Source organism: Oryctolagus cuniculus, chromosome 5, assembly GCF_051225735.1.
Source record: "Oryctolagus cuniculus isolate XC-2025 breed Fujian yellow rabbit chromosome 5, ASM5122573v1, whole genome shotgun sequence".
NCBI classification, from domain to species: domain Eukaryota; kingdom Metazoa; phylum Chordata; class Mammalia; order Lagomorpha; family Leporidae; genus Oryctolagus; species Oryctolagus cuniculus.
This window is the reverse complement of record NC_142871.1, coordinates 169,285,809-169,300,033: the sequence shown is the minus strand read 5'-3', so window position 1 is coordinate 169,300,033 and position 14,225 is coordinate 169,285,809. Positions and strand designations below refer to the sequence as shown.

At 43.4% G+C, this 14,225-nt stretch overlaps 2 protein-coding genes across 21 annotated transcripts in view; both read right to left on the bottom strand.

Moving 5' to 3' along the window:
• Positions 1-14,225, bottom strand: part of EXOC2 (exocyst complex component 2) — a 248,073-nt gene that overhangs the window by 212,505 nt on the left and 21,343 nt on the right. For 3 of the 20 annotated variants that reach the window (XM_089333489.1, XM_089333484.1, XM_089333493.1), the window contains exon 2: positions 5,920-6,163. The exons of the other annotated variants lie outside the window; for them this stretch is intronic. The gene's annotated coding sequence lies outside the window, so the exon portion shown is untranslated. The remainder of the gene's footprint in view (positions 1-5,919; positions 6,164-14,225) is intronic. 20 annotated transcript variants of the gene reach the window in all.
• Positions 10,696-11,691, bottom strand: HUS1B (HUS1 checkpoint clamp component B). Its single transcript, XM_089332394.1, is given in 8 exon segments — positions 10,696-11,015; positions 11,017-11,205; positions 11,207-11,237; positions 11,240-11,431; positions 11,434-11,502; positions 11,505-11,590; positions 11,592-11,667; positions 11,670-11,691. Coding segments are annotated over 8 exon segments (714 nt in total). The 3' UTR covers positions 10,696-10,966.

Genomic DNA, 14,225 nt, shown 5'->3' with positions numbered 1-14,225 from the left:
CAAGCCACTATGGAAGTCAGTCTGGAGAGTCCTCAGAAACCTGAAGATAACCCTACCGTTCGACCCAGCCATCCCACTCCTTGGAATTTACCCAAAGGAGTTTAAATTGGCAAACAAAAAAGTGGTCTGCACCCTAACGTTTATCGCAGCACAATTCACAATAGCCAAGACCTGGAACCAACCTAAATGCCCATCAATGGTAGACTGGATAAAGAAATTATGGGATATGTACTCTTTAGAATACTATACCGCAGTAAGAAACAACGAAATCCAGTCGTTTGCAACAAAATGGAGGAATCTGGAACACATCATGCTGAGTGAAATAAGCCAGTCCCAAAGGGACAAATACCATATGTTCTCCCTGATCGGTGACAACTGACTGAACCAAAAAGGAAACCTGTTGAAGTGAAATGGACACTATGGGAAACGGTGACTTGATCAGCATAGCCCTGACTGTTAATGAACAACTTAATACATTATCCCCCTTAGTAGTTTTTTTGTCTGTTCTACTTAATATGACTGGTTTAATTCTGTAATTAATACACAGTTATTCTTAAGTGTTGAAAATTAACTGAAATGTGATCCCTGTTAAATATAAGAGTAGGAACAAGAGGGGGAAGAGATGTATAATTTGGGACATGCTCAAGCTGACTTGCCCCAAATGGTAGAGTTTGAAACATACCAGGGGATTCCAATTCAATCCCATCAAGGTGGCATGTACCAATGCCATCTCACTATTCCAAGTGATCAATTTCAGTTCACAATTGATCATAATGAAAAGACTAAGAGTCAAAGGGAGCACATAAACAAGTCTAGTACCTGCTAACACTAACCGAAAGAATAAATAAAGGGGAGAGTGATCCAACATGGGAAGTGAGATACTCAGCAGACTCATAGAATGGCGGATGTCCTAAATAGCACTCTGGCCTCAGAATCAGCCCTAAAGGCATTCGGATCTGGCTGAAAAGCCCATGAGAGTATTTCAGGCATGGAAAGCCAAGACACTCTGGCAAAAGATCTCTGTGAGTGAGATCCCAGTGGAAAGAACAGGTCTTCAAAGAAGGAGGTACCTTTCTCTGAAGGGAGGAGAGAACCTCCACTTTGACTATGACCTTGTCTAAACAAGATGAGAGTCGGAGAACTCAGAGGGCTTCCATAGCCTTGGAAACTCATGACTGGAGCATAGGGAGATTACTGATGCCATAGACAGGAGTGTCAATTGGTAAAGTCAACAACAGGAGTCACTGTGCACTTACTCCTCATGTAGGATCTCTGTCCTTAATGTGCTGTGCATTGAGATTTAATGCTATAACGAGTACTCAAACAATATATTTCACTTTGTGTTTCTATGGGGGTGCAAACTGTTGAAATCTTTACTTAATGCATACTAAACTGATCTTCTGTAAAAAAAAAAAAAAAAAGAAATTATCAATTCCCAACTTGACTCTCACTGGGATTAAACATGACAATAGGTCTGATCTGATTTCATCATCATTTAAAAAAAATCATCTATTATTTTTCACTTTATGTTTCTGTGTGGGAGCAAACTGTTGAAATCCTTACTTAATGTATACTAAGCTGATCTTCTGTATATTAAGATAATCAAAAATGAATCTTGATGTGAATGGAAGGGGAGAGGGAGTGGGAAAGGGGAGGGTTGTGGGTGGGAGGGACGGTATGGGGGGGAAGCCATTGTAATCCATAAGTCGTACTTTGGAAATTTATATTCATTAAATAAAAGTTTAAAAAAAAAAAAAGAAGAAGTAAAAATTAAAAAAAAAACTATTGGTTGAACTCTGTAATTAATACACAATTACTCTTAGGTGTTTAATTAATGCTATAACTAGTTATCAAATAGTATTTTACACTTTGTGTTTCTGTGTGGGTGCAAACTGTTGAAATGTTTACTTAATATATGCTAAATTGATCTTCTGTATATAAAGATAATTGAAAATTAATCTTGATGTGAATGGAAGGGGAGAGAGAGTGGGAGAGGGGCGTGTTGTGGGTGGGAGGGAAGTTATGGGGGGGGAAGCTATTGTAATCCATAAGCTGTACTTTGGAAATTTATGTTCATTAAATAAAATAAAATAAAAAAACAGCAAACTTAAAAATGAAAAAAAAAAAAACCCACCCAAACTGCCGAAAGAGATAAATTCATAAGAAGTATCCCCTTTCAATACTGCTAACAATCAGAGGAAACAAACACAAAACAGTAAAGCAACAAAGATGAAACAACACTGAACAACAGTTAGGAAACAGGGTGCACTGAGGAGCTAACCCACTTCCACACGGCTCCTGCCCAGCTGCATAACCCAAACACACCCAGCAAGAGCCACCAGACAACCCAGATTACTGGACATTCCACAGTAACTGAATTCTCTGAAAATGTCAAGGTGAGTAACATTTCTTAGAAGGCTGAAAATAAGTCTATATTAAAGGCCACTTATGGGACATCGCAACTAAATACAATGTATGATTCTGGATGAATTCTACAACAAAGTATGTAACTGGATATATGGTCACCATTTGCATTTATACAGATAAATATTTCTATTTATATTAGCAAAATACACGAATAAGCCAATGAGTAACCCAAATAATAGACATGCTGGGTTGATTTAATAGTTTACATAAAATTATACAAGTTTTAGCAGTGAGTATTATTTTAATAGGATACACCACTGCTATCTCTTTAATCATGTAGACAAAACAGTAGAGAGCTTATTTCTAGAATGTGCTTGAAAACAATTATAAATTGATAAACATGAAATTTGGTTCTATAGCACATATTAATAAAAATTTATAGAACTGCAAAGATACACTTCAGCACAAAATCGAAACAACCACTTTACTAAACAGACACAGCCACAGATACCATGTAACACTGAAGAGAAAACGTGTTCAGGGACTGCTGGATAATCCATCTGCCTCATTGAGTAATGATGGCAAAGGGAATGCTTCTTTCAACAGGCATAGAAATCTAGGCCACCAGGGTGGTGCCTGAATTAGCTCACTGACAAGCCCGGACCTCAGTACTACAGCACAAATTAGGTCAACACGTGGCCCTCAGTGGGTTACTTTAACAGCCCGATGTAGTTCACAAGAAGAGCCAAATTTTAAGTAGAAATATTCTGCTTTCCTCGTTTTCAAAAGATATTAGTGTGAAAATTTATTTAAAAAAAAAAAAGCAAGTGCCACTGACATTAATATTGAAATGACGATAAATAGAAATACCAGATTGTCAGGGAGCCTTTACAATAGTGGTTTTGGTCCCCAGCAGGGAACACACCAGCAGTTCACAGAACAGCCAAGAGACCTGATCAAGTTAATGTCTAGCACCCCTATCTGAAGAAAATGTAATCCAGAGGTAATAATCACTGTGCAAATCCTGGCAGCCTGGCCCATTACAGTCTTTTGGAGAATGAACCAGCCAGCGGATGGAAGATATCTCTCCCCACTGCAACCCTGCCTTTCAAATAAAATGTTAAAAAAGAAAGAAAGAAAGAGGGGCTGGCACCGTGGCACAGCAGGTTGAAGTCCCAGCCTGCAGTGCCAGCCTCCCATATGGACACCAGCTCGAGTCCCCACTGCTCCACTTCCCACCCAGCTCCTGCTAATGCACCCGGGAAGGCAGTGGAAGACGGCCCGAGTGCTCGGGCCCCTGCACCCATATGGGAGACCTGGAAAAAGCTCCTGGCTCCTGGCTTTGGATTGGCCCAGCTCTGTCCGTTGCAGCCATTTGGGGAGTGAACCTTTGGATAGACGAACCTCTCTCTGTTTCTCCCTCTCTGTCTGTAACTCTGCCTCTCAAATAAATAATAAATCTTTAAAACAGAAAAGCTCTCATCTGTAGCTGTCATTATGTCACAAAGATTTTCCAAATGTAGTAAAATGGTCTTTGAAAATTTTTCATAGGGTCATTATTGAACAGAAAGCCTGACTTTGCCTGTCATAAGCCAATTTGCTTAATTAAAAGAATATACAGCCTTTAATTACAGTCATTTAAGACAAAGAGGAAAGAGCTAAGAATAAAGTGAAGAAGCCTATCCTAACAGTATGTACTATCTTTTGAAGGCACAGTGATAAAGCAGTAGAGCAGTGATTCTTACTCATGTAAGGAAAGTATCAGACACAGAATCAGTCACTTTATTAGGCAATGCCCTGGCATAAGAACACTAATCTACAAAGGACTAAATTCTACAAATGGGCAAATAATAAAAGTTGACACTATCAAAATGCTGAGAATGTCACATATATACACATGCATATGTTAATGAGCTGCAAGTGATTATACATGGGCGTTCAGCTTAAGAACTGACCTACATAATTATGTCCTGCCAGTCATTACATGGGCAATGCACTTGCTAAAGGAAACACATGAGGCATGTCCAGATTCATTCATTTAATTATCAAGTATTTTTCAACTGCCTGGACCTCAGGTGGATAACTCGAACTCTTGTGGGTCTGGAGGACAGGTTCTTTGGTCTCACACAATAAAGTGAATGAGGCTCATGCAGAGAGCAAGTTCAGACAGCGAAGATTTATGATATGACAGCAAGAAAAGTCTCCTCGGCCTCAGATAGGAAAAGTGCTTATGGAATCAGCCAGCTTGAAAGCACAGTGCCAACACTGTGGTACAGCGTGTTAAGCCGCCCCTCGAGACACTGGCGTCCCATACCACAGCACCAGTTCTGAGTCCCAGCTGTCCAGCTTCCAATCCAGCTCCTTGCTAATGTGACTAGGAGGCCGGTCGGAGTTGGCCTAAACACTCACCCCGACACCCATGCGGGAGACCAGGACGGACTCCCTAGCTCCTGGCTTTGGCCTGGCGGGGACTTGACTTGTGGCCATTTGAAGAGTGAACCAGAATACAGAAGATCTTTGTGTCTCTCCCTCCCTCTGTTGCTCTGCCTTTCAAATAAACAAACCAATCTGAAAAAACAAAACCAATCTGTCATATGAACAAGCCAGTATAGCTTTCAGCAAATATTTACTGAGACACCAAAAAACTATACTGAGACATCCATCTCCAGATAGAAAGCAGTACTTTATTTTGTCAATTCTTTATTTTCAATAGATTAATGAAACATAAAAGGCACACATTTTCTTGCCACTCAGCAGTATCTCCCTAAAGAAACAAAGGGAACAAGCTAAAATAATTTATAAACTTGTAACTCTATCTATGTGTTAGAATGAAATTTGGTTTTCCATGGAACCATCATTTTGTAGCAATCAGTCAATCAATTTTACTCCCTGTATGAATCCAGGGCATCTTCAAACAATTACAATAACACCCTTTAGAAAGGTTTTGAATTTTTTAATTTAAATTTTATCACTTTAGGTCAGTAATACATTTATACAGTACTCTAGATATATTTTTTTAAAGATTTATTTATTTGAAAGGCAGAGTTACAGAGAGGCAGAGGCAGGAGAGAGAGAGAGACAGAGAGAGAGACACAGGTCTTCCATCCATTGGTTCATTCCTCAGATGGCCGCAACAGCCGGAACTGTGCCAATCCGAAGCCAGGAGCCAGGAGCTTCTTCCGGGTTTCCCACAGAGGACCCCAAGAACCTAGGAATCTTCTACTGCTTTCTCAGGACATAGCAGAGAGCTGGATCCGAAGTGGAGCAGCCAGGACTTGAACTGGCACCCATATGGAATGCTGGCACTGCAGGTGGCAGCTTTACCTGCTCCACCACAGTGCCAGCCTCTAGATTTATTTAAATAAACAAAAGGATATTTATGGGTCAGCTCTGTAGCGTAGTAAGCTAAGCCTCCACCTGCAGCTCCTGTCTGTAACTCTCATTAAATAAATAAATCTTTTTTAAAAGTTTTATTATTATTACTATTTATTTGAGAGAGAGAGTTACAGAGAAGGAGAGACACAGAGAAAGGTCTTCAAATCGTTGGCTCACTTCCCAAATGGGCCACAACGGCCAGAGCTGGGCTGATCTGAAGCCAGGAATCTGGAGCTTCTTCTGGGTCTTTCACGTGGATGCAGGAACCCAAGCACTCGGGCTATCATCTGCTGCTTTTCCAGGACATAGCATAGAGCTGAATCAGAAAAAGAGCAGCCAGTACTGGTTCCCAAATGGGATGCAGGTGCCACAGGCAGAGTCTTAGCCCACTACACCACAGCGCCGGGCCCAATAAATAAACCTTAAAAAAAAAAAAAAAAAGTGTATCCAATCTGTAAGTCTGTTTAGTAAGACTTGATAGAACAAGATCAAAGATTTAACACAAATGAATAATTTACAGACTGGGTTCCAACAGTAAAACTGGTACTCCCTTGCATTTCACAATTAAACTAAAAACTATAGTCAGAGTGTGCTGTTCATTTTAAAATGTCCGTGTTTATCATAAAAGTCTTTTACTGTTATCAGTAAGTAGAAGGACCTAAATTTTAAGACATTTAGGTGGTCTACTGATTTTTCTTTAATATCCACTTATCTCTGCAGGTTGATGAATAACCTAAATAGAGAACTAAATCACAGGGTGGGTGTTGGCTCAGCAGCTGTCACTGCTCGGGACATCCTCCTCCCACAGCAGAGTGCCTGGATGGAGTCCCGGCTACCGGCTTCCAACCCAGCAGCCTGCTAATGTGCACCCCGGGAAGCGACAGCTGATGGCTCAAGTACTTAGGTCCCTGCCACCCATGTGGGAGACCTGGACTGAGTTCTGAGCTCCTAGCTTTGGCCGTCCAGCCCTGGTTTTTATGGACAGTTGAGTGAACAAGAGAATGGAAGATCGCTCTCTCTTTGTCCATCTTTCTCTCTGTTGCTCTCTATTTCAAATACAAGGAAATCCACTTCTCTAAAAATGTATTAATTTTATTTGAAAGGCCGAGTGAAACAGACTAAAGAGGGATTGAGAGACGGAGAGAGATCTTCCATCCGCTGGTTCACTACACAAAAGGCTGTAATGGCCAGGGCTGCCAAGCTAAAGCCAGGAGCCAGAAGTCCATCTGGGTCCCCACGTGGCTGACAGCGGCCCAAACACTTGAACTACCTTCTGCTCCTTTCCCAGCACTCAACCCAGTGCTCTCATAAAGGCAGCTGGCGTCACATGCAGTGGATTAACTCACTTTACCATGAGACCAGCCCAGATCAATTTACAAACAGGGGCTGGTGCTGTGGCACAGTGGGTGAGGCCACCGCCTGCAGTGCCCACATTCCACACGCACACTGGTTCAGGTCCCGGCTCCTCCACTTTGGCTCCAGCTCTCTGCTGTGGCCTGGTAAAGCAGTGGAGGACGGATCAAGTCCTTGGGCCCCTATGCCCATGTCAGAGACATGGAAGAAGCTCCTGGCTTTAGACAGGCCCAACTCCTGCAGTTGTGGCCATTTGGGGAGTGAACACTAGATGAAGACCTCTCTCCCTCTCTCTGCCTCTGCCTCTCTGTAACTCTTTCAAATAAATAAATAAATCTTTAAAAAACAAACAAAAAAAAAGATTGTTTTAAAAAACATTCTTGGGGACTGGCGCGGTGGTGTAGTGGGTAAAGCTGCGGCCTGCAGCGCCGGCATCCCATATGGGCGCCGGTTCGAGACCCAGCTGCTCCACTTTGGATCCAGCTCTCTGCTATGGCCTGGAAAAGCAGTAGAAGACAGTCCAAGTTCTTGGGCCCCTGCACCCATATGGGAGACCTGGAGGAGGCTCCTGACTCCTGGCTTCGGATTGGCACAGCTCTGGCCATTGTGGCCATCTGGGGAGTGAACCAGCAGATGGAAGACCTCTCGCTCTCTCTCTGCCTTTCCTTCTGTGCGTAACTGTGACTTTCAAGTAAAATAAATAAAACTTAAAAAAAAAATTCTCCCATTTACAAGATTAGAGTATAAAGATTAGGCTATAAAATTTTCCACCAGGGCCAGCGCTGTGGCATAGCGGGTAAAGCTGCCGGTTGCAGTGCCAGCATCCTCTATGGGTACCGGTTCAAGTCCCGGCTGCTCTACTTCCGATCTAGCTCTCTGCTATGGCCTGGGAAAGCAATAGAAGATGGCCCAAGTCCTTAGGCCCCTGCACTCGCATTGGAGACCTGAAAGAAGCTCCTGGTTCCTGGCTTTGGATCAGCTCAGCTCCAGCTGTTGCGGCCAATTGGGGAGTGAACCAGTGGACGGAAGACCCCCCCCACACCCCGCTTCTCTTTCTGTTAATTCTGATTTTCAAATTAATAAATAAACCTTTTTAAAAAAACTTTTCACAAATACTTTTTGTTAATGAATTTCTTGAAAATAAAACAATAATTCACCAGAGATTAAACTATATATTTATGTTCAAAAACCATATTTTTCATCTTCTCCAGGTTTTATAAATACATAAAGAGGAAGAAACAAAGAGAAAGACACTAGGAGAAAGAATAAAATAGGTAAAAAAAATTCTGCTTAAAAATTCTCACTTAATTAGAAAACCTTTTAAAAAGTTGCTAAGAGGTACCCCAAACAAATATAATTGCACATTTCTGTATCCAGCAGAGAAACAAACCTGCAGATCATGTCCTCACTGAATGAAAGTAGTTTTTTAGCATTTTATCTTGCAGTTAAAGTATACAAAGATGCTGATAAAAGCAAAGAAAGTTTTTAAGCATCACAAAAACATGTCTTTTTCAAAGCCTTACAAGCACCACAAAAATATTCATGAACAAAATATTCGTATACTTCCATGTGTAAGTCAGTAGTTTCACAGAGCTTAAACACTAACATTTACATATTAATAATTTTAAGTCTACTTTGGAAATACTTTTGAAAACAACTACTAAATCCTCCTATGTTACAACCTGATATTATATCAGAGTCTACTTAAATTGAAAAAGATCTTAATGAGCCAGAAAATCCAAGCAGCTTGCCTAGGTTCAGTGTTGTTTCTGTAACACTACAGATGAAATCTGGAAATCAACAAAATATGGGGCAGGCACCGTGGCTTAGTGGGTTAGGCTGTCATCTGCGATGCCAGCATCCCATATGGGAGCCAGTTCGTGTCCCAGATGCTCCACCTCAGATCCAGCTCCCCACTAATGACCTGGGAAGAGCAATGGAAGATGGCCAAAGTGTCAGGGCCCCTGCCACCCACGCTGTAGACCCAGTGAAGCTCCTGGCTCCTGGCTTCAGCTTGGCATAGCCCTAGCCACTGTGGCCATTTGTGAAGTGAACCAGCAGATGGTATTTTTCAGTGTGTCTCTTCCCTTTTCACTGTAACTCTAACTTTCAAATAAATAAAAAAAATCTTAAAAAAAAAAAAGTAAACAACGGTTTTACCACCAAATATCATAGGAAATGACTCATTACTATGCAAATATAATCATGGGAATTTACTGAATATACAAAAATAAAGCCCGCCAAGCTAATAGCTTGTGTTACTACACAGCCAATAAAAAAACAACTTTAAAGAGGTGAGCATTTAGCTTCATAGCTAAAACACGGTTTCCACATGGAAGGGTGTGGGTTGGATACCAAGTCCAGTTCCTAAGTCTAGCTTCTTCTGATGTAAATCATGGGACACAGCAGTATTGGCCCAAATAATTGTGTGCCTGCTAACCATCAGGGAGATCTGCACTGAGTTTATGGCTGTTAGCTTCAGCCCAACCCAGTCCCCCAGCCAATGCAGGTGTCAGGGTAGTTAATCCAGAGGATGGGAGCTCATATGAATTACAAAAAAAAAAAAAAAAAAAAAAAAAAACCTAAAAATGTAACCACTGTACCTGCACTTTATAACCTCTCCTCCTCCTTCTCAAAAAGGAGAATTATTTTCTAAGTAGAGAACAAACTGACTGCAGAAGGCTGCAAAGCATTCGGCAGAAACAATCACTGAGAGCCGTCTGAGGTCTGGGCAGAGCTATTCCTCTTTCCCACCATGGAAGTTTTGACTTGGGTAATTGGCACCGAGGTCTGTTTTTTCTTACCCACCTGGAGTAATCTCAAGAAATCCTTTGTTCTGTATCTACACATTCTTTAACTATTCCCAGAAATGTCCGCCTTAAAATCCATCGTAGCCTTCTTTTCAGTTATCCTGAAGATTTGTAAACAATCGTATTCGAAAGCAACACCCAGCCTATGAGAAATCCTCCCCGCTTACCTAAAGCCCACCTTACGTTCACTGTGTGATGATAAATGAAAACTTACTGTCATAAAACACATACATTATGACTAAATCTGACTACTCTGCAACACTTTCCAAGATTCATTAAGTCTTCTGGCCTGTGTCTCTCAGGCCCAGGTCACTATATTCTGCCCCGAAAAAACCCAACATTCATCATTTTATGTCACCTGCTTATTTCTATCAACAAGAGTAGCAGAAAACTGGGGGTTGGAGAGTTAGGGGGATGCAGGATGATAGTCCAGAAATCTGGCTTGCCAAAATTTATTCAAGCAGTATCTCTGACCACATAAATTTAACCATTTCATAATTTTTTATATTTGATACATATGAAAAAAGACAAACAAAATGCAACCACTTCAAACTGAAGATGACAAATCTAAAACCATACACACACTGATATATCCTGAAAAATCACACATAGCTTGACAAAGAATATGTATTGCATACAAATACTAAATGAATACCTTGTATCTTTCAGATAAACCGAGCTCCTTAAATCAAGAAGTCTCTAAGAAAATGCCCATAGTTATTTTAGAGGGATAAATTTCACATTTAAACAGTTCCATTTTATAATAAAATACTGACACATTGTTTAAGGATTTAAATATTTTTTATTTTGTAACAGTGCTCTTTTTTCCCAATGAAAGATGAATAAGAAAATCATCTAACTGACAAACCTTATCAATAAATAAAAAGATAACCCATCCAACTATCTCACCATTGATTTTTTTTTAGAACATAAATTTTCCAAATGAGGAGAAGTTCAACAAAATACTGACTGCATAAGTCAGGGGGTGTGCAGAAGCTCAACTTAAGTCACTCAGGGTCTGGTTCCAGCTTTGAAAACAAAAATCCAAGTTGGCTGGATTTTCATAAGGCCGGAATGAAATACTCGAGAGAGATATTTCGTGAAGCAAAACAAGTGGAGAAGAGTCTCTCTCAAAACACTGCACACCGCTGCTGTGGGATTCATCTGCTGGGCCTCGAGAAACTGCAGACGCTTCCGGTTATCCACGCGCACCTGCGCCACGCTCTCTGGGTCTGGGTCTGGGTCTGGGTCTGCAGACCCCTGCCGCGAGGGCCCCGGGGGGCTCCCGAGATTCTCGATGGATGCACACCAGGCTCGTCTCGACGCTCAGGCCCCAGCAGCACGCGCTCGCCCACGCCCGCCATCCTCTCCACGATGCGCTTCAGCGTCCTGGCGGCGGCAGGCGCACGCGCACGGCGGGGGCCGGCACACGAGGCGGGGCAGCCCCAGGCCCGCCGCGGGAGCACCCTCACCGCAGGCCGTGCACCAGCTGTGGGTGAGCTGCAGCTTCAGGCAGGAGGCGCCCCCGCGCTCCGCACGGCCGCGGACAGGTGCGCCGCCGTCAGCGCCAGGTAGAGCTCGTCGCGCTCCTCGGAGACCCTTCCACGCGGAACTGGGAGAAGGCGCCTGGCCGCACCTCACACCACAGCCTGGGCTCCGCAGAGCCGAAGCGCAGCCCGTGCGCTCACGCGGAGCACCGAGCCCTTGGCTAGCCTCGCTAAGGTGCTGCGGACGCGGATGAAGCGCTCCAGGAAGCCCCTCTCGCGATCTTGGCGCGAAACTTCATGGCGCTGCGATGGCGGCCGCACGCGCAGAGCACGGCGCGTCCGGCCACGCACTTCCGGTCCCCGCTGTAAAGCCTCCGGGCTGCCCCGGGCCCACGCAGGGCCCGCCCCGGGGTTCCGCCTGCCCACGGGCTCGCTCCCGGGCCTGCCCACCCGCGAGCCCCTTCCTGCCTAAGGAAAGGCGTCACGGGTTCCCCTCTGGCCAGACACCCAACAGGCCTTACCCTGCAGAAACTCCTGGTGTTAGAACAACGAAGACGAGAGCAGCGCTCAGTAACCAGCTCCTTTTCACTCGTTCCGTAGCTACACTGCCCTCTTGGACCGAGACGTCTACGCAGATATGTAGTTATGTGAGTTTTCTAAAACTGCCACATACTAGGCATATTTTGCCACCTCATCTTTACAAATAAAGTATAATACAGACATTTCCTCAATGACAGTGAAACAAATCTACATCAAGCCCATGGCTGCCTGATTTTCTACTATGTGGAAGCATAATCATTTAATGATGCCAAAATTGACATTTAAGTGAGCATTTTTGTACAAAATATTTTTGCACATTTACTAAACTATTTCCTTGCATTAAATTTAAAGAGAAATTGCTTGTAAAGCATGCACACTTAAACCCTGGTATGCACCAGCAACCTGGGCTATGGACACACCTTCCCACCAGCAGCACCGGGTACCCACAATGTTCTGTCTGTAGCAATCTGTTAGGAGTAAAATAACTGTGACCGTGTGCATTCCGTTTTCACACTCTTAGCATGTTTTACGGGTTTGTATTTCTTGATCTCCAGAAAGACCGTTAACCCTGTTATTTCTTGATCTCTACAAAGACCATTAACCCTGTCCCTCAGGCATCGGCCCCGTTTATCATCTGGCTTTTCACATTGTTTATGGTGCTCTCGGCCCTCAGGAGATACCCAATCTTTTTATTTCAAGCTACTGACCTTTTCTTCAGTTCTTCTACAGTCATGCTTTCCATGTGTCAGGTACTCAATGTAATGTTCTTAGTAACTTCATTATTTAACTCATTTGGAATCTAGTTTGGAGAAGTGGCTGGCTAATACACATAATATAATTTCACTGGAGAATCCACTAATTTTTTTTAAAGATTTATTTATTTATTTGAAAGTTAAGAGGCACACAGAGAGAAGGAGAGGGAGGGAGAGAGAAAGGGAGAGAGAGAGAAAGTCCTCCATCTGCTGGTTCACTCCCCAACTGGCTGCAACAGCCAGAGCTGCACCGATCTGAAGACAAGAGCTTCCTCCAGGTCTTCCCACGTGGGTGCAGGGGCCCAAGGACCTGGGCCATCTTCCTCTGCTTTCCCAGGCCACAGCAGAGAGCTGGATCAGAAGTGGAGCAGCCAGGACATGAACCAGCGCCCAAATGGGATGCCGGCACTGCAGGCAGCGGCTTTTTACCCTCTACGCCACAGCACCGGCCCCCCACTATTCTTTTTTTTTTTTTTTTTTTTTGCCTGATCTCACTCAACTTCCCTTTCACATCCCACCGATCTAACATCACTCCTCTCCATATTGAATGAGTTGCTCCTCCTCTGAGCCTGTCTCCACCATTCAGCACATGAGAGGAAAAGGCTACTTCTTCAATACTTGCTTGGTGCTAGGCACCCAAAGATGCTGAATAAACACTCGCCAACGAATCTCCAACTAGTCTATTTGTTCCTTAAGGACAAGTATATTGGGGCTGGCAGTGTGGTACAGCATGTAAAATCACCACCTGTGGCACCAGCATCCCATATGTATGCTGGTTCGAGTCCCATCTGCTTCACTTCCAATGCAACTCCCTGCTAATGTGCTTGGGGAAGCAACAGAAGATGGCCCAAGTGGCCCCGGCCACCCACAGGGGAGACCTAAAGAAGCTCCTGGCTTTGATCTGGCCCAGTCACAGCCATTGTGGCCATTTGGGGAGTCTTAACCACATTTAGTTTTATCATGAGGCTAGACAGGATTGCAATCCCTGCCTTCTGATTGGTTGCTATCCTAGTCTTCTGATTGGTCATTCTAGTCCTGATTGGTTGCTATCCTTGCCTTCTGATTGCCTGTTTTTTGCCCCTCCCCTGATTGACTGAATCTAGGGCTGCTTTTCAGAAAGGGGCCAATCACTTTGTGTATAAAAAGAGCCAGCACTGGCAAGCTTCTTGGGCAACTCATCCCTTGGAGTCACTTTCTCACTTTCAGTAAATCTTGCTTTGGTCGCAGTCCCTGTCCCTGTGGAAATTATTTTTTGACTGAATAAGAACCAAGATCACCTTCATCATTCCAACACACTGCCATCCATGTGGGAGGCACAAGTAGGGTTTGGGGCTCCTGGGTTTGGCCTGGTCTGGCACAGCCTAGTCCATTTAAGCCATTTGGGGGGTGAACCAACAGATGTAAGCTCTCCCTCTCTCTTTGTGTTTTTCCCTCTCTCCCTCTCACTCAAATAAATAAATAAATCTTTTTAAAAATATTCATCTTTTTAATTTGAGTAGTCACAGAATGATGCCACAACTTACCTGGCAGCACAATATTTT